The sequence below is a fragment of the Peromyscus leucopus genome, chromosome 18, assembly GCF_004664715.2.
Source record: "Peromyscus leucopus breed LL Stock chromosome 18, UCI_PerLeu_2.1, whole genome shotgun sequence".
Lineage (NCBI taxonomy): Eukaryota > Metazoa > Chordata > Mammalia > Rodentia > Cricetidae > Peromyscus > Peromyscus leucopus.
In genome coordinates this window covers 23,217,005-23,239,436 of record NC_051078.1, presented here as the reverse complement: position 1 = coordinate 23,239,436, position 22,432 = coordinate 23,217,005, and the positions used below count along the sequence as shown (strand labels likewise).

Sequence of the window (22,432 nt, the reverse complement as noted above, 5' to 3'; positions counted from 1 at the left end):
TAAATGGAGATGTGATGGCTCAATAATTCTGATATATTATGGTGTGACAGGGATTTTTAATAAAGATCTCAAATTGTATCTACTTCAAAAATTTTCCATAAAATTACAGAAAGAAATTACTAGTTTATTGACTTTTATTGGGATTGAATTCAGGCCCCAGTTAAACTTAATAGTCGATATGAAATATAATATTTCACCAATCTCAAAGTAACACATCTTTGTTGGTTTAGAAATCACAATATAAGGAAGAATCAAGGATTAAAAATATGAAGAAAACTACATATTATTGTCTTTAATACTGCTAATTTATTCAATGCTTGTGTTTAAGCATAGCCTCTAGAGTAAGCAAATGACTATTCGTATCTATTAATCTTTCTAACACCTGATGTGACTCTCTCTGAAATGAGCTCATACAGTCTTCCTTACCAGATTTTAATGAACTCTACTAATTGGTATGTATAGTGGAGGGCAGCTTCTCACACACATCCTCAAGAATGACTGTTCGTATTGCATACAGTAACTATGAGAGGCCATGTAGAGAAAGAGTGAAGGGCACACTAGTTTGGTTCCAGCCTCATCCCCTTCTCTTCTAACCTGCATTAGCTCCGAGGAAGTTGATTGACTCGTGCTTTTATTAAGCTTGCAGACGAGAGGCATGAGGTCAGGAAATAAAGCCAACTGTCAAGGTACCTCATGTAGTCGAACCATGCACTGGAGCTCAGAGGGAACTTCTGATCTTAAAGGCCATCATACTAAAACCAAGTGTACATATTGCTTGCCATCATCAGGAGATAATGAATTGTATCAGTACTCTGATGAATTACTGGGGGCCCATCATATAGACTGAATTGGCTGACTGGAGTCAAGTCAAATGACAAATATTTCTGCCACACTCGATCGGGAGAATGTTTAATCTCGGCTGTTGAGGTCAGTTGACTCTGAGATGTCTTTCTAAAGAAAGCTATTTAATCCTTGTCGTTTGTCTGGTTGAGTAGGGCATCCATCTTTCACTCACACACAATGAATTTGGAATGCTAAGTACTTGGACTCACAGTTTTTACAAAATTCTCATCATTCATTCATTTTTTACCTGGCACATAATAAAGACAAGGTGAGGGTAGGATGCTGATGTGTACTGTCAACAAAGTGTTGCCATGACACAGGACTCATCACCTTGGCATGGGGTGGCAGATGAATGGCACCCTGACACACAGGAAAACAAGTTTTGTCACCTGGGTCACTGGGGCGAGAGACTGGGCTTTATGAATGCTGTCTCGAACCTATATCTTTATTTTTAAATGGTATTTTAAAATAAAAAGATTAAGAAAGGCTGTCAAAACTAGATCATATGATGAAAAATACATTCAAGTTTTTACTCATATCCTTAAGTGTAGTAGGGTGTCCTAATGACCTTCTAGCTCTGAGTAGTTGCTTGCTCTCAGTCTGTACAGAGGATTCCAGTAAAATATCCACAATTATTTGCAGTCCAATATTACTGGATTAAAATTTTAAATATTCTGATATTTGTAGTTAATAAGAGTGAATAAAAACTTTGTATGTCTAGAGACTTGTTTGGATAATTCTGACTTGGCCATTGTTATCCATGAGACCCAGAAACTAGTGTGTATAAACCTAAAGAGTTCTTTTTTATCTGTGATACTAGAAACATGTTGCTTAAGTTACCAGGCAAAACACACACACACACACACACACACACACACACACACACACACATAAAAAATTAAAATATTTAAAGCTCTCACAGGAAATTTCTCAAAGTATAAATGCTTGAAAGCCTCCTGATTCTTCCAGAGTCCCGAGAAAGCCCCAGGTGGTAATGGCAACCTTATACAAACACAGAGAATATGAAATTACTATGAATAAAAAAACAAAGATGGTCAATAATAACTATTAAAATTATTTTACATTGTGCTAACATAATGAAATTCCTCATTCAAATGTAGACCATTAATTTTCTGGGAAGATCATGTTTAATTTGAGGGCAAGTAGAGTACCATATCTTAACACAATTATTTAAGAATTATAATAGTTTCTTAACAGGACACATACATACACACACAATTGAAATTCTAATAAACATAACATCAGGATATTGAACAAAGTAAGTGAATTATTTAAGGAAAACATTTCTATTATAAGAAAAAAATTGCAAATGTACCACTGTATTGATTTTCACATTTGTCCGCATAATGCATAATAGAATATTTTCATTTAGGTAGTAAGCATACAATCTTTTCTTTGCAATTCTTATTCCTCCCTCCCCTTTGAAGTTGACTTTCACTGAATACTCTTCTTTCTTTTCATAACCATTAAGCCCTTCATATTTTATAACTCCAAATGAACACAAGGAAACATGGAACATATGGAATATAAAGTTCTATATTTCTTTTCTATATAACCAATCCCACACTTCATTCTTTATACTACCAAATTAGAGTTATTTGCACAGAAAGGCTCAACCTCATTCTATGACCGATCTATCTGTGTTTATATAAATCGGAACAATAAGGTGTGCCTATCAACAGATTCAAATAGTTTTTCTGGACACAGAAAAGTTTTAGAGGCTTTATAGTTTAGAAGTTTACATAAGATACAACATGACGATTTTCGAGTCATTTAGTTCAAAAAAAAAAAACTTACCAACTCAAGTGATGATGTAACAATTTTATTACTGAGAAAAGTGAAAGTGAAGCAGAGAGGGCAATGCTCACATGAGGCCACATGACACGTCCGCCCCACACAGTGTTTTCAGTGCCAAGACGATGAGAGAGGGGTCAGGGTTCCGAAGGCCATCCCAACCTCAGGCACACATGGCACTGAATTTTAATCCCGTAAATGTCAGAATATGCCAATACAGGTGGGAGCAGCTGTGATTACCTCTGTGTGCATCCCAGCTGGCACTTTCCTTTCCCACCAAGTTTAGCCAACCCGTGGTTATCTCAACTTTCCCCTTACTAGGACTTTTAATTTCCTCTCTTAAAAAAAAAAAAAAAAAAGGAATATGCTACGATTTCAAGACATTATGTCATTACAGAAAATGCACAAGAAAGTATTTAGTAATCCCCAAATGCAAAACAACAGCAAAAAAAAGCTACAGAAATGCTGACTCATGGCTACTGCAGCAGCCCTCACCATGACCGCTCATCACTTAATCTGTTTAAAGGCGGCAGGCTGAAGGTGATTAAGGCCCCTAGGCGCTTCCAAATGGCTCTACCACACTAATCTTTCTGAATTGCCAGGTAAATAATTCTGCTTTATCAGTTTGTTTCAAATCAGCATGTTAACGTTTTGCAAAAAGTCAGTTTTCAACGCGGAAATAGAACATGAATATAACAACGTCTAGTAATCAAGTTAAGGGCGTCACTGAGATGCCAGAAGCAGAGAAGTAAAACAGACGTTAAATGGAAAATCAAATTCCACAAAGAGCCGGGAGGCTCAGCAATGATGGGCGAGGCAGATTATCTTAAATAAAAGAGAATAAGCCCGATGCAGATTCACATTGAAGAGATCACTTCCAATTTCTCCCACAAAATATATCGAGGTATGGATCCCTTTCTAAAACTCCTAAAATCATTTTTGGATAGACACGTGGTTTTAAGACATACTTCTTTGTTACCTTATGAGAAAAAGAGAAAATAAAGCTGGGATAATAAATGATGACTGACATCCACATTGGTGTAAGGAAAACAGAGTTAAGGTATGTTGGAACATAGGAATGTGGCGAGCTATTTACACATACATTTCCCATAATGAAAGCTGCGCATACTGAAGAGCACATTGCTACACATGCATCTCCCCTACTGCATCTACAGGAAAGCAGAAATTCTGTTTCATAAGCCTCTGCACAGCTTCCCCATAATCCTCCCCGCCTCACACACACCTCACTCATCTCTCTTATTCTATCTAATGAAGCTCCTGTCCAGGTTTCAAAATGAAACCTCCCCTTCCCTTCAAGGCCCCATCATGTTAGATCTTCACATATATCACACTGTTTTGTTCTAACATTCTCTCTCTCTCCTCTGGAAGCCTGATTTATGGCCTTGAGACCCTTCTTGTCTAACAAACCTCATTCCCGAAGAAAACCATGAATTAGGTGTCAGCCTCCTTTCAGGACCAACAATTGCTGCTCCCTCGTGTTTTATTTAACTCAGGATGTAGAGAGACAGGGAGTGTGAGTTTTGCAGCTTCAGAAGTAGAGCCATCTTTTATGATGTATGTTGATTAAAGCAAGGTCTGGTGAGGTAGCGTGGCTAATATCTGTCATTCAAACCCTTAGAAGGTAAAGGCAGGATAATTGGTAATTCACACACACAACACACACACACACACACACACACACAAACACACACACACACACACACACACACACACACACACGAAACCAAAGAAATAAATAGCAAGCCTGTCTAAAATCTAAAAGCTTGAAGATAAGCCCACATGGATATAAGTGTCTCAGTAAGTATAAAGGGCTTGGAGGTAAGTGGGATGATCAAGGTAGAGTTTATGGAAGAGGAAGAAGAAAACAGAAGAAAAGCAATAACAACAATACAGGAAGAGTTAGAGCCAGGAGATCACAGTATTTATGGTAGGAAGCCGGAGAATACTAACGATGACCAGTTTTCCACAAGCTCAAATGAAGGACCAACTTTGCTATTTTAAATTCTAAATTCTAAATTTAGTAATGAAGCATAGTATTTAAGTGAAATATTTCAAATTATCTTACGATTGTCATTTCTGGCAATGTAAGAAGGGACTGTAAAACAAGAATGAATGGAGTATCTAGGGACTTTACCTTTTTTGTTTGTTTGTTTTTATGAGACACATCTCACTAGATGGCCTGTAACTCCATAGGTAGACCAAGCTGGCCTCAAATTCAAGAGATCCACCTGCTCCTGCCTCTGCCTCCTGAGTTCTGGGATTAAAAGCATGTGCTACTACATCTGGTTTGCTCTACACTTAATTGCACTGTGTTTAATGAGGAGAGATGCTGGTTCATAGCTCAATGCAGGAAGTGGTTTGTGGGGGGAAGATGAAGGTATGAAAAATGAAAGAACATCAGAGGAATGATTCAGCTGTTACATTCGTTCACAAATTCACACTGGTGTTAAATCCTGCATTCATTTCCTTCATTCAGTTACTTCACTTGCTATTTCCCCAGTGCTTGCTACCTGTCACCCTGCATGTCATGCATTAATAATATAATAATATAAACTATGATCACTGATGCATGGAGATTATGGCATAAAGGGAAATGTAAAAATTCAGCATTTTAATAATACAAATAGGAGGAAATCTTAATTAAGGATGCTTTCTCCATTGTTATTATCTTATATATTATTATACTATATCACTTCTCCAAGTGAGTTAAATAATGTAAAGTGAAAATGCCCAAGATATTTTGGTAAGAATATTTAATAGCCGTAAATTGAACTCTGCATTTCTAGAAGATTACAGAATGAAATTTTATACCCCTATTTAAGATGTGTATTGCTAGAAATAATAAATGGGGGTGTCTGAGTCAATTAAATACTTCAAGAAAACAGCTTAAGTGTTTGCAAGTCCAACACTATTTTGAAATGAAGGAGGGGAATGCTCTCTGATCCTCACTAACAGGATGTGATATCTCAATGCATTCAGATGTGTTTCTTTGATTATTGAAAAACATGTCTAAACAGAGACCCATGAGGAGGTCTCATAATAACACTACAGAAAAGCAGAAAAGTTTCAGAGTTGAAAACATTTGTGATATATACATACATTAAGATAATAGATAGATCATACATACATAGATGAAGCATTAGATCCAGACAGAAGCCAGAGACAAGACAGAGACTTTTCTTTGATAGTATTCCAAACAATTTTTTTAACCTTATTGATATCTTAAATATTATCCAGCATGAAGCGCAATTCTTCCCTCTTTAATAATGATATAATGGTGTCTCTTGCTGATGTCTTACAAATGAACACTTTCTATAGTTACAATGAAAAGAACATGCTGGGCTGGAAGGAAAGAGAGGCGAGAAGATATTCAAAGGACCTTGTTACTGTGATTTTCATCCTTCAAATTCTACTACCCTGGATGCTTGCCCTAACTCTTGCAAGCAGAGTGACATTTGATTATTTTTTTTTAATTTCTCTAATTGCAATTTAGTAGTTTAGTTCAGGTAATACCCTTTCCAAAGAGACCCTATTGAATGGGAAAAGAAATAGCAATAGCGAAGGCACCAGTGGTTGCTGTGTGAGTAGTCCAGAGTATGATCATTAAAAAACAAGACTAGTCAAGCTTCCATGCTTCCTTGACTTCCAAGGGAACACACAGAGAAACACAAAGCAGCCTGAATGCTTCAATGCCCAAGGGAATGCATCAGTTTCTCAGGAACTGAAGGCACACAGTGTCCTAGGAGCCATGGATTCTAACCTGAAAAACCTATGATGCATGCCTCTCAAGGCAGCTTGACCAGGCCAACTCAAAGATTCCCCACAGATGATGATGACGATGGTGATGATGGTGATAGGACATCATGATGATGATGATGATGATGATGATAGTGATAGGACATGATGATGATGATAATGGTGATAGGACATCATGATGATGATGATGATGATGATGATGATGATAACTATGTGTTTCTTAGAAGTCAAGGAAGCATGGAAGCTCGACAGGACAACTGGTCTTAGACATTAATCTTGTGTACTCTGTAAGGTTTGCAAACATCATTGTATCCTGGCAACTACAACTGTATTGATCCTGGAAATTATTGCTGTATCTTATTTCTGATAGGGTATAAAGAGTCTTAACTGCTATCAATAAAAATTGTCACAGCCTCAAAAAAAAAAAAAAAGCAAGACTAGAATATCACTTGCTGAAGATGGTCCTGAGTTATCTGAAATACAAAGCTCCCCTTCTCCGATGCTTCCTAATCCCCTTGAAGCATGCACTTTATTCTCTATTCTTTTCAGAAAACCTGGACTTCAGAAATGAAGACCTCATTTCTGTTTCCTGGAGAATTCTCGAATCCAACTCTCATGGCCCTCTTGGTAATGCCTACAGGGTCCAGAGTGAGGGTTTTCCTTGTGATTTGAATATGAATTACTTTCTATTTCTAGAAGAGAAGACCTAAAAATATTTCCTTCTCTCTGTATGAACCAAGACTGGGTAGGTTCTAGCTGTGTTATTGCTAGTGCTACTTTTTGTTTCCTGTCAAAATTGAGGAAAGTGCCTATCTCTTCATTTCCCCAGCAGTGTTATCACAGGATCATACTAATACTAGGATCTGAGATTTAGAAGAGAGCAGGACTATAACCTTGTGCCTACTTGTTTTTAGCCAAAGGATATAACCTAAGGAAGCTCTCCTGGTGCTTTCCCCAGACGGGGGGCACACTAAATGAATAGCTGCTGTGAAAGTGTCTCAATGTCCACAAACATCATTAAAGGTCAGGAGTTCAATATCCACAGAATGAGAAATTGGCAGACAGCGAAGTAAAAGCCATTCGGACAATTTCACCCTGTTCCTTGTCATCCTCCCACTGCCCCAGGACAAGGTCAGAAGAACACAGCAGCGAGTGGGTAAACCATACTTCCCATAGCAGCAACAGACCTGGTCAGAAAGAAAAAAAATGTATGCCCCTGAGAAAGGGAGAGTCAGAGACCAATGGCTTTAATAACTGTGAGCACTGTGTTTTGAAGGAAGGCAATTGCAGTGAAAATCTTCTTAAATGCACTGTTCTCTGTTGTCCGGAAATTACTGACTCACAGTTTTATTTCTGCACATTAGGACTCTGGATGCAATTATAGGAGCACCTTCTAAAATTCATGAGCATTTTGTATGCCTAGCAACCCATACACCATAACTGTCTCACTAAATTAACTGGCTGCAGTATGCTTCAAAATCAAAAGAATTTCTAACAGCCACGTGGACGTGAATTTTCTCTTCTAAGAGAAATGTAAATTCTATAAATGATGAAATTAATTGGCACTAAACAATAAGACACAGGAACACTGCTCACTTGGCCTTAGGGCCCACAGTAGTTGGACAATCACTAGAATGCTTTCTGATGTGGTCGCTCATACAGAAATGACTTCTATAATGCTATAATTGGTCTACGACAAATGGAAGATGATTAGGAGGCTTGGGCTCCTGTTTGATTTTTTTCCATGTGACACTGCTTCTAAATGTGAAACACCCTACACGTACACGTTAAGCAAACGTTGGGGTACATGAAAAGTTTCCAATTGACCCATTAAGTTTATTGGTATGGCTAGTAAAATGTAAGTCTAAAAGTAAGTTTATTAACAAAACCTTCCAAAGCTATGTCGTTAATGAGAAAAATGATATGTGTGTGCTCATTTCTTCCTCATCTACTCTACCTTACACATCTACTATAGTATTTTATTTTCAAATATATAATTTCACCATTAACCAAAAGAGGAATCCATTTCTATCATGTCTTGGCATATTGCATCTTCATAATTTATAATAAAATCTAGAACTCAGAATCCACGTATTAAAATTTCTATTTAAGGAAGCAGATGGAAGACACCATTCCTCATTGTTACCAGTTTAAGCATGGAATGTTTTTAGACAAAAGCCCTGTTATTGTCTAGGACTTAAATAACACTAGAAGCCATAGGAAAAGTTGTAGTTTTTGAATGATGCTACTATATTTTAGCACTTCTGTATTCATGCACAGCACAGCCACTCATAGTTAGAATGAGGGGACATATATGTGGTTTAAAAACTTAGTGCCTTAAATGTCACCACTGAGATCATGAAAAAAATGCTTTTGATAGGGATAATTCATTTAAAGTTACATTATATAAAGGTGCATGCTGCTACAGAGGTTTTTGAAGTTTAAAAAAATATACTTTCATAAATTAAGCTTGCATCCACCCAAAACAGGCTCATATTTTCTCCAGCAAGACCTGCTCTCTCTATTTTTCCCTCAAAAGGTTATTATATAGTAATAATTGTTATTAGTTTCAGTCTGACTTAAATATTTTTTTCTTTAGAAACTTATAGTGTTCATACACACACACACACACACACACACACACACACACACACACTTTCATTATACATTCATCTCTTGATGCATGTCTAGGTTGATTATGGTTCTTTGCTACAGTGAATAGAGTAGCAATAAGCATGGGTGAGTAATTAGGATAGGGTATGGAGTTCTCTGGGTATGTGCCCAAGAGAGAAATAGTTAGGTCATATGGTAGTCCTATTTTTAGTTTTGAATATGATTTGAAGAAATGTGAATACAAACCAGAATATTTAATAATAAAAATTTCCATCTTTTTGGATGTACTACATCTAAAAAGGTAACATAATTCTTACATAGTTACTATTAAGAACAGGGGAAGAAATGTTCTTTTATCTAGTTTAATGAGAAAGAACTTATTTTCAAAGAACAAGATTTATATTTTTTAAACTTTCATATAAACGTATTATATTTTATGGGGCTTGAAATAATTCTACATTAAGAAATATATTTGCTTAACTATTTCAAGTAAATGTATAGCTTTTAATGTATTTTTATTAAAAGAAGGTAACCTTGTACCACCTGAAAATGCAAGTAATAGAATTCGTTCAGTAGAAATAAGTTTTAAGGCAAATCTTGTTTTAGTTCTGACATGCAATATTCTTTACTCATAACTATCATCTTACTGAAGTCTGCTGCTTCAGACATATAAATAAAGCTGTGAAAATTATGTTAATTAGAGGAACGAGGCAACCTGTATAAATTATTTAAATGTCACAGATTATGTGGCTACCAATTTAATCAACTGCATTTCATATTCTACTACCATAATGATTTTACAATATTTTATAATCAATGTAAATTAAAATATTTTCACTTCAAATTTCAGTATTTTTGCCAGTTAAATGGACAGTGATGGGAAAATGTTTCAAGAAACTGTGGTATTTACTATTGTGAGAAATTTAGTAATATGCTACACATTGATTCAATAATTTTACATTCACTTAAATATTCAACAAAATACAGATGATCTGAAAAATAGAAAAAAATGAAACCAAAGAGGTATACAGTATAGCATTATGTGTAATCATAAAAGTGTAAAAAGAACTTAGTTTCATAATAGAAATAAAAAATTTAAAGGACAAGAAAAAAGATAAAACTGCTTTTAAGACAGAATTAAGAGAAAACTGTAGCCCATAAAACACTTTACTGAGTCAACAATACAAACTGGTTTCAAATATGGACAGTAATATTCAATCACAAACTGGTTAAGGATGTAACATGTTTAAAGTGTGTGTGTGTGTGTGTGTGTGTGTGTGTGTATTTTTAGCTAGTATGTGAGTATCTTAGAGTTCCTTTCTACAAACTTAATGATACAGATAAAATATTGACTATGTCCCCTTAATAGAATAAAACATGACATTTACAAGCTACTGTCACTGTAAAACACGGAACTGTTTTTCAGTAACATTTTCTTTATAGGTATGAGTAAATGCTGAAGTCGCGAGTGAATGATACAGTGTATGGAATACACAAGCTGGTAACATAGATGGTTGTTAGCATTATCAAATATAAAAATGCATACATACTTGGATATCATGCACTTTAAAATACTAAGAAGAACAGTAGGTTGCTTGCATCAGCATGATACAACCCCCTGCATGGTGTATACACTACAGAGATGTAAGCAGGTAGAAGGAGTTTGCATCAAAATCCTACAGGAACACTGAAGTATACCTAGTGTGTCTAGCATGGGTGGATATGTCACCAGGACTGTACATTGCAAAATTAGTGGTTATGTTGCTGAGAGAAAACAGCACAGAAACTACTTACTGTTTTGTATATTTCTTTTCCTTTTGAGATTATAATATAATGACATCATTTCTCCCTTGCCTTTCTTCCTTCTAAACCCTTCCATATAAATCTCTTCACTCTTTCAAATTCATGTCCTAGATAGATAGATAGATAGATAGATAGATAGATAGATAGATAGATAGATGATATAGATATAGATGTCTGCTCAGTCTGTATAATGTTACTTGTATATATGCTTCCAGGGCTGACCATTGGTTTTATTTTATATTTTCTATATACAAAATATTTTCATCATTTATGCATTATTTGTCTCATGAGAAGTGGTTATGTTAAAAGAACAAGATTTGCCGTTTTAAATTTCAATCTGAATTTGTTGTATGTTACGGGGCTTCCCTTTTAAATTACAGTTGAACTGGACTAATTCTCAAGCAAAAGATATCTCATCAGTTGCAATACTAATGCAATCAATCAGTTTGATCTAAATATATCCACAGTTTGTTTTTTCTTTTAAGTGGTCAGGTTAAAATTTTTGCTTACTTTACCACAATATTTCCTAAGCTTCGAGCTTTCAGTTTTTGCATGTTGTCATCCAAAATCATAACTATAAAGAAAAATATGAACACAAATTTAAATACAATTTTACACACAAATACTAACCCACAAACTTCAAATATTTTCCCATATTTTCTAAATTCAATCCTAAAGTTTCTAGGTCAAAATATTATTTATATTAATGTAAGACCATGAAGATATATTAGTAAGCTCAACTATTTTTTTTACAAAAGTATAAAAGGACAGGCATTTTACGTTTAGCCAGATAGTAAATTTCCCCAGAACCTTCCTAAAATAAAAATGTATATTTAACAGCCCAATAGACTTATTTTTTTATGGTTATGTCCATGTAAGAATATTAACCATATGTTTATCTTCCATAAACTAAAGGATGCAGTTTAAAAATACAGCCAAATATACATACAATAAAAACGAAGTAAGCATATCCATTTGTGAGATGTAAATTAGCTAAATTTATGTTTCCAGATATTATTCCAATATTTTCTGTGATGTCCTGATAAAATATGGAAAGTGTTCGATAGTAAATCTAGGGTCCACATTATAGTGTATCAATCACAAAAATGAATTATAATCATCTAGGTTCTTTATGTAAATTCCTTGTGTTGCTTTATTCATGTAGGCCATTCCTAAGTAGCTATCAGAAGACTCTAAGCCAAGATTAAATTAATCACCTGTATTTTTTCATAAAGAAAGACTTCCTTTCCTTTCCCAATGTAACTTGCTTATTTTTAACCATAATCCTTTGTATTATGTTATGCTTTCAAAGTTCTGTATAACCATAAAACAAACCAAAAATATATCAGTCATAAAGTCCCTGATTCCTCACCTACAGAAGTGTAATCCTTCCTCTGGAAACCAGTGGTTTTCAGACAATGAGGACTTTCTGTATTAAAGTGAGACATCAAAGTTTCACTCTTTCTTACAACTGGGTATAAAAACGTACCAGATACACTAAGGGGAAAATTTGTTTAACATCTCCCACAATTGGCAGCCCCGAAAAATGTCTCAACACAAAGCCAGTCTTCTGATCAAAGAAAGAGGATGACAACTATTCACATGAGGGATCCGATAGATACGGGCTCTTTTCCCCATGGCAGAAGTTCAGACTTCACAGAATTATGAAAGAGATATCTGCCTACCATAAAAAATCCAACACGACTGTCTAAACATGAGCTGAACAAGGACAACAGCAATAGGTGTGCTAAAGTGGACAGAAAGCTTATGAAGCTTCAAAGATATATAAAGAACTGCAGATAACTAAGCACACTGAGAGTAGGAGAAATAGTCTTGCCCAGAGAAGAGCTCATACATTGATTATCCAATTCCAAGTGGTCAGCCTTGAAAAAATACCTGTCTTAGGGTTTCTCTTGTGGTGATGAGAAACCATGACCAAAAAGCAACTTTGGCAAGAAAGGGTTGATTTTGCTCACAGTTCCATAACATTTCATTATATAAAGCAGTGAGGGCAGGAACTCTGGCAGGTTAGGAACCTGGAGGCAGGAGCTGATGATGCAGTGCCCATGGAAGGGTGCTGCTTACTGGCTTGCTCCACATAGCTTGCTCAGCCTGCTTTCTTATAGAACTCAGGACTACCACATTAGGGAAAACATCACCCACAATGGGCTGGGCCCTTCCCCGTTGATCATTAATTAAGAAAACACCCTACAGCATGATCTTATGGAGGTATTTCCTCAATTGAGGCTCCCTGACTCTAGTTTGTGTCAAGTTGACATAAAACTAGTGAGTACATAACATTAAGCAGACTACCCCTGAAATTGGCTTTTCCTCATAAATATAGTAGACAAAATTGTGTCACCTTATGTAAATTACATATAAAACCTTTATATATTAAATACATATAAGTATGTATATGTATATCATATAAACTTTATGCCTTATTTCCCTTTGTTGCACAGTGAATGTCTGAATCTATATCAATTTGTTTTCCGTGGCTTCTCTGAAATGTTTGTGGCACTAACAGCTGATATTTTATTACATATTTTGTGTTGTGGGGCCTGTGTGACTGCTTGGTTGTATAACATCACAACTCACCAGCCCTAGAAAGCCAAACAATTATAATAGGCATTTAAAATTAAAAGAACTGAACATTAAAAAATGTAAAAAATTTTACAATTAAGGACGGGAGTCCCATAGAAATTATTTGGCTATAACAGTGACTCATAGTAGCATATAAATAAAATAAATATGAAAAATATAAAATATGAAAATAAATATAAAATTCAAATATTGGGAAGATATACTATTGTTATATAAATCCAATAGTAAAGAAATATCTCTTTAAAATCTTTTACTCTGCATTTAATTTTAGCCAACAAGATTGAAAAACCTTTTCATTATTCTTCAAAAGCATTGTGGAAGAAGCTATCAATTTTTTGTTAATGAAGCAAAGAAACAAAGACAACCACAATGATTTGTGTGTTCTTAAAACTAAAGGACTCAGTTACTGTAGCAACGATGTCCAGTCTGTATGTGGGTGCTTCAAGTTACTCATCTCTAAATACGTACAACATCTACAGATTAAATATGGGTCATCAAAAGATGAAATGTTGTATGTAAGTACTGGGTACTTCACAGTCATTCATTTCAGACCCATATCCCCAAAAGACTCTTCAAAGTCACATCTTCTTGATTGTTTTAGTTATCCAAAAGAAGACATTAGAAGACCACAGCATTATTTTTCATCGCAAAAACTGAAGAATTCATTTCTAATATATGACATTCTTAAAAGCAAGTACTTTTTATACAATAGGTACAAGAAAATACCAAATTCAGTAACAGGGCACATTTCAAATTGCCAGTATCATGACTTACCATTGTATCCTGGAACACATTTTCCTGCTTGCCCTGGTGGAGGTGTTTTGGAGTTGCCCAGTCCAATACATGATGCTGTTATTGGGGATCCAGTCTCTGAGGGGAAAGGCATGGCTTATCACTTACTGCTTCAGCACTGAGTTACGTTTCTTTAATACTTGTACACAGTTCCATTAGTACTGGACCTAGATTAGATTGTCTCATAATTTCATCTCATTAGGAATAGAGTCAACTCTACCTGCACTCTAGTATTTAAGATACTTAGCTCGATGGTCACTGCTGCAGATCTGTAACATGAAATCAGAGCCATACTTACTATTTAACAGAGCTCACAGATACACTTATATCACAATAAAAATCAGAGAAATCCCCAGAACAGTATTAAGAAGTGAAAACAACAATATTTGGTGCATTCATAGTTTTAAAACTAAAAGATATATTTAGAGTAATTCATATGGTGTATTTCTTCTAAAGAAAAGAAAGGACTATGGGATTAGGGATGAGTCAGGAGATGGAAGAATGGAAAATTATATAACCTTAAAGTCTTCGCAACATAGGCTAAAAGATAAAAAAGCAATAGAAAAGATATTCCTTCTGGAGTCATCTAAAGTTATTATGTTTTTCAATATACAGCTTATTTGTGTGCTTTATTCCTGGTAGTTTTAACTTGTCTGGAGAACCTGCATCTTGAGCTAAGGAACTGTATTAAAGGGTCACAGCACTAGGAAGGTTGAGAATCACTGTTCTAAGGTTTAAGATACTAGGCATGTGTCTCTTGTAAAGATAATCAGTAACCAGGACCAGATGTTTTTGGGGCTTAAGAGAAAATTCAGAAATATTTTTAGCATATCTAATCTCATTTTTTTCATAAAATGGCATTTTGTGTTCATGAAATACTCATCTTATTTCTATTTTCCCCTACTGTACAATCAATGCAGAGAGAAATGATTGGAAAGACTCCTTCACAGTTTTGAAAACATAGTCACTTCAACTACCACTCATAAGTGATATGAGAGATAACCAGTAAAAATGATAAGAAGTACCCTTACAGAGTTATGAGCTTAAGGAAGGGAACACAGGATGCAGAAGTCCTGTGTTGTACATAAACACAACCATACAACACAACCTGTACATGTTAGGAAAGGGAAGAGATCTTTCTAGGTGCTTCTGTGTCTCCACCAGCACTTCAGCTGCTCCAATCAACCTAATTGAAAAATATTTGCTATCAAGTTTTGTCAAGATGGTCACTCTAATCAACTGGAGTTCAAACTTTCTACAGAGTTTAGCAATATAAGACCTGTGCAGCTTGTTAACAGACACTTCTAGAATCCAAGAAAGAATCAGCAATCTCTAGTGCCTACTAGAATATAGTACTTGCTTCTTAAGATACTAACAAACAAATCTCATAACTAAGAACAACACAACTAAACTGTAACTGGTCCTATCCCAATATAGGATATTTTTATTTAATTAACTTTTTGTTCATTTTACATACTAACATAAGTTCCCCCTCCTCCTCTCCTCCTGTTTCCTCCCCCTGACTCCCATCTACCCTCTCCCCATCAACTCCTCAAGGCTCTGTCTCCATTCAGAAAGAGGCAGGCCTCCTATCGCTTGAACAAAGCCTGGCACATCAAGTTGTGGTAGGACCAAGCTCCTCCCCCTGCATAAAGGCCAGGTGAGGTAATCCAGTATGGGGAACAGGTTCCCAAAAGCCAACTAAGCACCAAGGACAGATCCTGATCTCAATGCTAGAAGTCTTACAAACAGAAGCTACACAACTGTCACATACATGCAGAGGGCCTAGGTCAGTCCTATGCAGGCTCCCTAACTGTTGGTCCAGAGTCCATGTGCTCGCAGGTCAGCTATCTCTGTGGGTTTCCCCTTCATGGCCTACACACAGAGCCTCCAGCTCCTACAATTCCTCCTCCCTTTCTTCAGTAGGACTCCTGGAGCTCAGCCCAGTGCTTAGCTATGTATTTCTGCATCTATATATTTCTGCATGTATAGTACCTGCTTCCATCAGTAACTGGATAAAGGCTCTGTGATGATAATTACGATAGTCACCTATCTGATTACAGGAGAAGGCCAGTTCAGACACCCTCTCTATTATTGCTCGGAGTTTTAGCTGGGATCATACTTGTGGATTCCTGGTAGTTTCCCTGGTACCAGTTTTTTTTCCTAACCTGGAAATGTCCCCACCTCATTAAGACTTCTTTTTCATAACTCTCCCCTCTGTCCAGCCTCTAACTCTCCTCCCACCTAACCTTCTCCCTCAAGTTCCAATCCCCACCCACCAACACAGTCCCTCGAACCCAGTTTATCTAGGAGATCTCTTCTGTTCCTCCTTCCCAGGGAAATCCATGCATTCCTCTTTAGGCCCCCATTGTTATCTGGCCTCCCTGGCCTTGTGGATTGTAAGTTGGTTATTCTTGTACCTTATCTTAATACCCACTTATGAGTGAGTATATACCATGTTAGTTTTTCTGGGTCAGGGTTACCTCACTCAGAATGGTTTTTCCTAGTTCCATCAATTTTCCTGTAAATATGATGACATCATTGTTTTTTTACTGCTGAGTAATGCTTCATGGTGTAAATGTACCGTGTTTTCTTTATCCATTCTTTGGTTGAGGGGTATCTAAGTTGTTTCCAGGTTATGGCTATTATGAATAATATTCCTATAAATATGGTTAAGCAAGTGTCCTTGTGGTATAATTGAGCATCCTTTGGGTGTGGTATAGTTGGGTCATGAGGTAGATTGAATCCCATTTTCCTGACAAAATGTGAGTGTTCCCCTTACACCATATCGTCTTCTACTAAGCTGTCATCAGTGTTTATTTTTAATCTTTGCCATTCTGACAGGTGTAAGATGATATCTCAGAATCATTTTGATTTGCATTTCTCTGATGACTAAGGATGTTGGGCAACTCTTTAAGCATCTACCGGCCATTTGAGATTCTTCTGTTGAGAATTTTCTATTTAGATCTGCACCCTATTTTTTAAATTGGATTATTTGGTATTTTGATGTCTAGTTTCTTGAGTTCTTTATATATTTTGGAGATCAACCCTCTACCAGATGTGGGGTTGGTGAAGAGCTTTTCCTATTCTGTAGGCTACCATTTTGTCTTATTAATAGTGTCCTTTGCCTTACAGAAGCTTCTCCTACAGCTGATAAACACCTTCAGTAATGTAGCAGGATACAAAATTACCTTAAAAGCAATCAGTAGCCCTCCTATATATAAATGATAAATGGATTGAGAAATCAGAGAAACAGTACCCTTTATAATAGCCACAAATAATCTTGGGGCAACCTTCACCAAACAAGAGAAAAACCTGTATGACAAGAACTTTAAGTCTCTGAAGAAGAAATTGAAGAAGATATCAGAATATTGAAAGATCTCCCATGTTCATGGATAGGTAGGATCAATATAGTAAAAATAGCAACCTTACTAAATGCAATCTACAGATTCAATGCAACTCCCATCAAAATCCCAACACAATTCTTCACAGACCTTGAAAGAACAAAACTCAACTTCATATGGAAAAACAAAAATTCCAAGGATAGCTAAAACAGTCCTGTAAAATAAAGGAACTTCCACAAGTATCATCATCCCTGACTTCAAGCTCTACTATAGATCTATAGTAATAAAAATAGCTTGGTATTGGCATAAAAACAGACATGTAGATCAATGGAATCAAATCCAAGACCCTGACATAAATCCACACACCTATGAACACCTGAGTTTTTGACAAAGAAGCCACAACTATACAATAGAAAAAAGAAAGCATCTTCAACAAATGGTGCTGGCATAACTGGATGTCAACAGGTAGAAGGATGCAAATAGATCCATATCTATCACCCTGCACAGAACTCAAGTCCAAGTGGATCAAAAACTTCAACATAAATCTAGTTACACTGAACCTGATAGAAGAGAAAGTGGGAAGTAGCCTTTAAGACACTGGCACAGGAGACTACTTCCTGAATATTACACCAGTAGCACAGACACTGAGATAGACAATTAATAAATGGGACCTCCTGAAACAATACAGGATGGTTTTGTTGTTGTTGTTGTTTGTTTGTTTGTTTGTTTGTTTGAGATGGCTTCACTATGTATACCTAGCTGGCCTGGAACTCTCTATGTCAATGTGGACCAGGATGTCCTATAACTCACAGAAGTTCTCCTACCTTCACCTACTGAGTCCTGTACATTAAAAACATGTAGCAGGAAGCCTTGATCACTGTAGAATCTTATAAGTGATGTCAGCACTCTATTTTTCTCACTTCACATGGAAAGGGAGTGTTTAAGGAAGATGGAAGAAAAAAACTTTCCTTAAATGGAAATGCAGGAAAGAATTAGAAAAAAAAATTCATCACACTGCCCTGCATAAGAAGGTGACACATACATTCCCTGAAATTCTTATATTATTTTCTATTTATATTCTGTCAACCTTCAACTGTTTGTATTATTATTATTATTATTATTATTAAAAAACTACTGAAAGCACACGTTCTATATAACTAATTTTACTCAGAATTTTAGCTTACTTAAATGAAATAAAATTTATGTTTTGAACATTAGAATTTCAAATATCCTATTTAGCTAAATTTTATATTCATTTAGAGGACCAGAAAAAGAACTGCTGCTAATGATAGGCATATGATATGATCCAGCAAAAGGCAGTGATTAGGACTGTCAGGATAATAAGGAGTCTTAGACAGGAGCAAGGGGAATGAAAATAGACACCATTCTCTCATAGTTTTCTTTCTTTTTAACTGTGACTATCTTGAGATGCAAAAACTTATCCTGTCATACCATCCTATCCACAGGTGTCCACCTGTCCTTACACATAGTCCTGATGAACAAAATGTTGATCAAGCTGGCTCAATGGAAAGCAGATTTCTAGCTAGAGAAAGCCCCACCCCCGACCCTCTAGGATCCAATCCTTAAATGTGATCCCTAAGCTCTCCTTTGAAGATCTTCTGAAAGCATCTGCATCATGCTACAGAAGCTATAATTAACTGACTAGCTGTTATCTAGGGAACCAGGAAATCCACATGTCACATTCTGATTAGGAAATAGCTATATTAAATAAACCAGAACATTAGTTTTGAGCAAGAAAACTGGAAACAATGTTTGGAGAAATCTTTACAAAGATATGGAGCCTTAGAAATAAGATGCTCAGCATATTATTACATTAATTTGTGTGATAAGACACAATCAGGAAGCAGATGGCAAAAGACTAGAGAGTGAAGAATGTGAGGACTATCCATTGGCATCTTTCCCTCATACTGCATTAGACACTAGTCAAGGGATGTCACTTAACTGCCTCACACTATTTCGTTGCGTTGTGACTTTTTAATCTAAATAGTTTTTTTAGAATTCTTAAGAGAAACAAATTCTTAAGAGAAAACAAAAATGAGATATAATAGGCATATTTTAAATAAGGATTCTGTTGTACTCAGAGCCCAGTTTAATTCTATTTAGCCCTGCTATAAGATTGCAAATGAAGTGTTGCTTTTGCACATTGCAAATGCTGAGACACAGTCAAAATACATGTCATTGGAATGTTAAACAGCCTGTCTTAGTTCACATAGTCATTTCAGAAGGTAAGATGAAGGTTATAGGCAAATTTGTTAACATTTGAGAGTCTCAGGAAGAATCCATAGGGCAAGCAAGTAAAGAGAAATTGCCCAGATGGCTTCAGTACAGAAAGAAAAACCCCGTTTCTCATATTTACAAGTGGGAATTGTGGTGGTACAAATTACCTAGAGTTAATGTTTATTGAACACTTGCTATATGATAAGGATAACTCATAGAACAAGATATACAATAACAAAATCACATAAATCTTCCATCAACGAGACAGACAATGGACAATAACACATAAATACAATATATGGCATATTAAAGAATGACAAATGTCCAGGGAAGAAAGGAACAGTACATGAAGTATCATTGAAGGCGTTTACCTTTACACAGATTGAGTATAAGAATGACCTTTCTCAGAAGATGGCACTTGAATAGACACCTAAAAGGAGTAAAGGCAGGAGACACAGAGATAAAGGGCAAATATAGTAGGCAGAGACTTCAAGAGTCCTGGGGTAAGTTTATCCCCAGAGTGCTGGAGAACAACCGGCCAAGCAATGAACCTGAGCAGAATGAATGAGGGAAGGATTCATAGTAAACAAAGTCAGAGAGATCATGGGCAGGAAAATTAAATAAGTCCCCTTCAATATCTTCATAAGAACTTGACATTTAATCTGAGGGACCTTGTAACCTAATGCTGGAATCCAAACAAATTTTTGTGAATCGTAACACTGAACATATAGTCTATTTAAATATTTGTGTAATGTTCATGTTTCCATGTTTATTATTTATTTCCAGATGAATGAGAGAGAGGGAATGTAGAAGCAGATAGAAAGTATATTAGGGTATCTGGCTGATAGATTTTTGTGGCTTCTAAAAATCCAGAGCCGATTACAGGAGAATGCATAAGACTGACAAAGGAACCAGTGTCCTTGGATGGGAGACAGGACATGGGTCACAAGGGTAGATGATGCACACAAACCAAAGATAATAAGTTTTATGTATATGTGAGTGTGTATATAAATTGCTGCATTTCTGGGATAAGCAATATAGCTCTGTGAGTAGAAAAGCACGTATGCAGCCCAACAAGTAAACTTACACACACACACACACACACACACACTAATTTTAATAGCAAATTGTTGTATACCTGAAAAGCAGTTTGGCAATCCTTAAACAAGAACCTTAAAATGCACATATACATTGTCAGATTTATTCCAGGGACATATACAAAGCAATATTTTCAGTTCATAGATACTTAATAACAAGAATATTTTCAACAATATTGTCTATGTCACAGTATAGAAGATTTCTTAATGTAGGGATAATGTCATATTAAAAAATAATACAAAGCTATTCAAAGGCCAGAGATGAATGTTTACTAAAACAGAATGACTTTCAAAAACAAGATTTATAAGAAAGTTACTAAATGAAATGTACATGTGATCTATTTTTTACATAAATATTATACATTGAGCAATATGGATATTTTATGTTTGCATAAATCTTGGCAAGACACATATCAAAATACTAAGAGAACTTATTTGTGCCTGGCTTTTAGTGAATGATCAAGACTCCAGAGCACTTCATCAACAGTTTGAAAGGTACCCACCATAGTGAGAAAATTGACTCAGATTCTTCCACATGCCTCCTACCAAGCAGTGACCATCTTGCATTAAGTTGGAGTCATTTGGATTACTTGGACCAAGAATGGAGGAATTTTATATTAGTTCCCAGAACTGTGTCCCTATGCCACTATGTATGATGCATGGGCCAGTAACCTGAATCCACCAAGCTAAAAATGTGATGAACGTACGTCACAGTCCTTGATGGGTGTGGCCTTCCATTTATCCTCAGGTGTGCTAGAAAGCCATATCAGGCTCTCTAGAAAGAACCATGCAGTATGAGAACTACCTAAGATGTATTTTCAATAGCATAGGGAACACCAGATCCATATAACCATGAGATATGGTCCTTATTATTAAGTCACTAGTTTGGGAGGCAGCTTTTATGTAATTGCACGTAAAAGTGGAACATATCATTGAAAATACTACAAAAGCTTTTTTTTTTTTTGCAAAATAAAATAGAGTAAGATGAAGCAAAAAAATTTCATATTAAAGTTGTATGTGATAACCCAACAGGAAGAAAAGAGTCCCAAGAGCAGGCAAAAGAGTCAGAAACCTGCTCATTCTCTCTCATAGTCAGGAGTTCCATAAAAACACTAAGCTAATAGCTACAGTATCTTTTCAGAGGACCTGTATTGTAATCTTCCAGAAAGAAAAAAAAACTGTGTGAATTAGATGTAGACATTTTACATTTTTGACCAGACAGAACCAGGCATTTTTCCCCTTTGGACCTTTCTTTCATGTCATTTGTCTCATCAGGACTAAACGACCCAGTCCTTTTCATATTGTCCCAAAGAAAGATTTTCAGACTGGCAAGTGCACACTTCTGACCTTTTAGACTTTAGCTCCCATTATTAAGATCAGAGCTTTTTAAAAATAAATAGGAAGTCATAGACTGTAATCCCAAAATGAAAGTGAGAGAAAGAGACCTTGAAGATTTCAAACAGAGAAAGACTCTATGTACTTCCATTACATAATTTTCATTTCAGA

General features: G+C 35.9%; 1 protein-coding gene across 1 annotated transcript in view; it reads right to left on the bottom strand.

The window, feature by feature from the left end:
* The window catches only part of Acss3 (acyl-CoA synthetase short chain family member 3), a 171,750-nt gene that overhangs the window by 15,076 nt on the left and 134,242 nt on the right, over window positions 1-22,432 (bottom strand). Inside the window, exons 10-12 of the mRNA XM_028873024.2 lie at window positions 14,230-14,325; window positions 11,362-11,425; window positions 1,764-1,845 (exon numbers count right to left, since the gene is read on the bottom strand). Coding sequence (XP_028728857.1) covers window positions 1,764-1,845; window positions 11,362-11,425; window positions 14,230-14,325 — 242 coding nt within the window. The remainder of the gene's footprint in view (window positions 1-1,763; window positions 1,846-11,361; window positions 11,426-14,229; window positions 14,326-22,432) is intronic.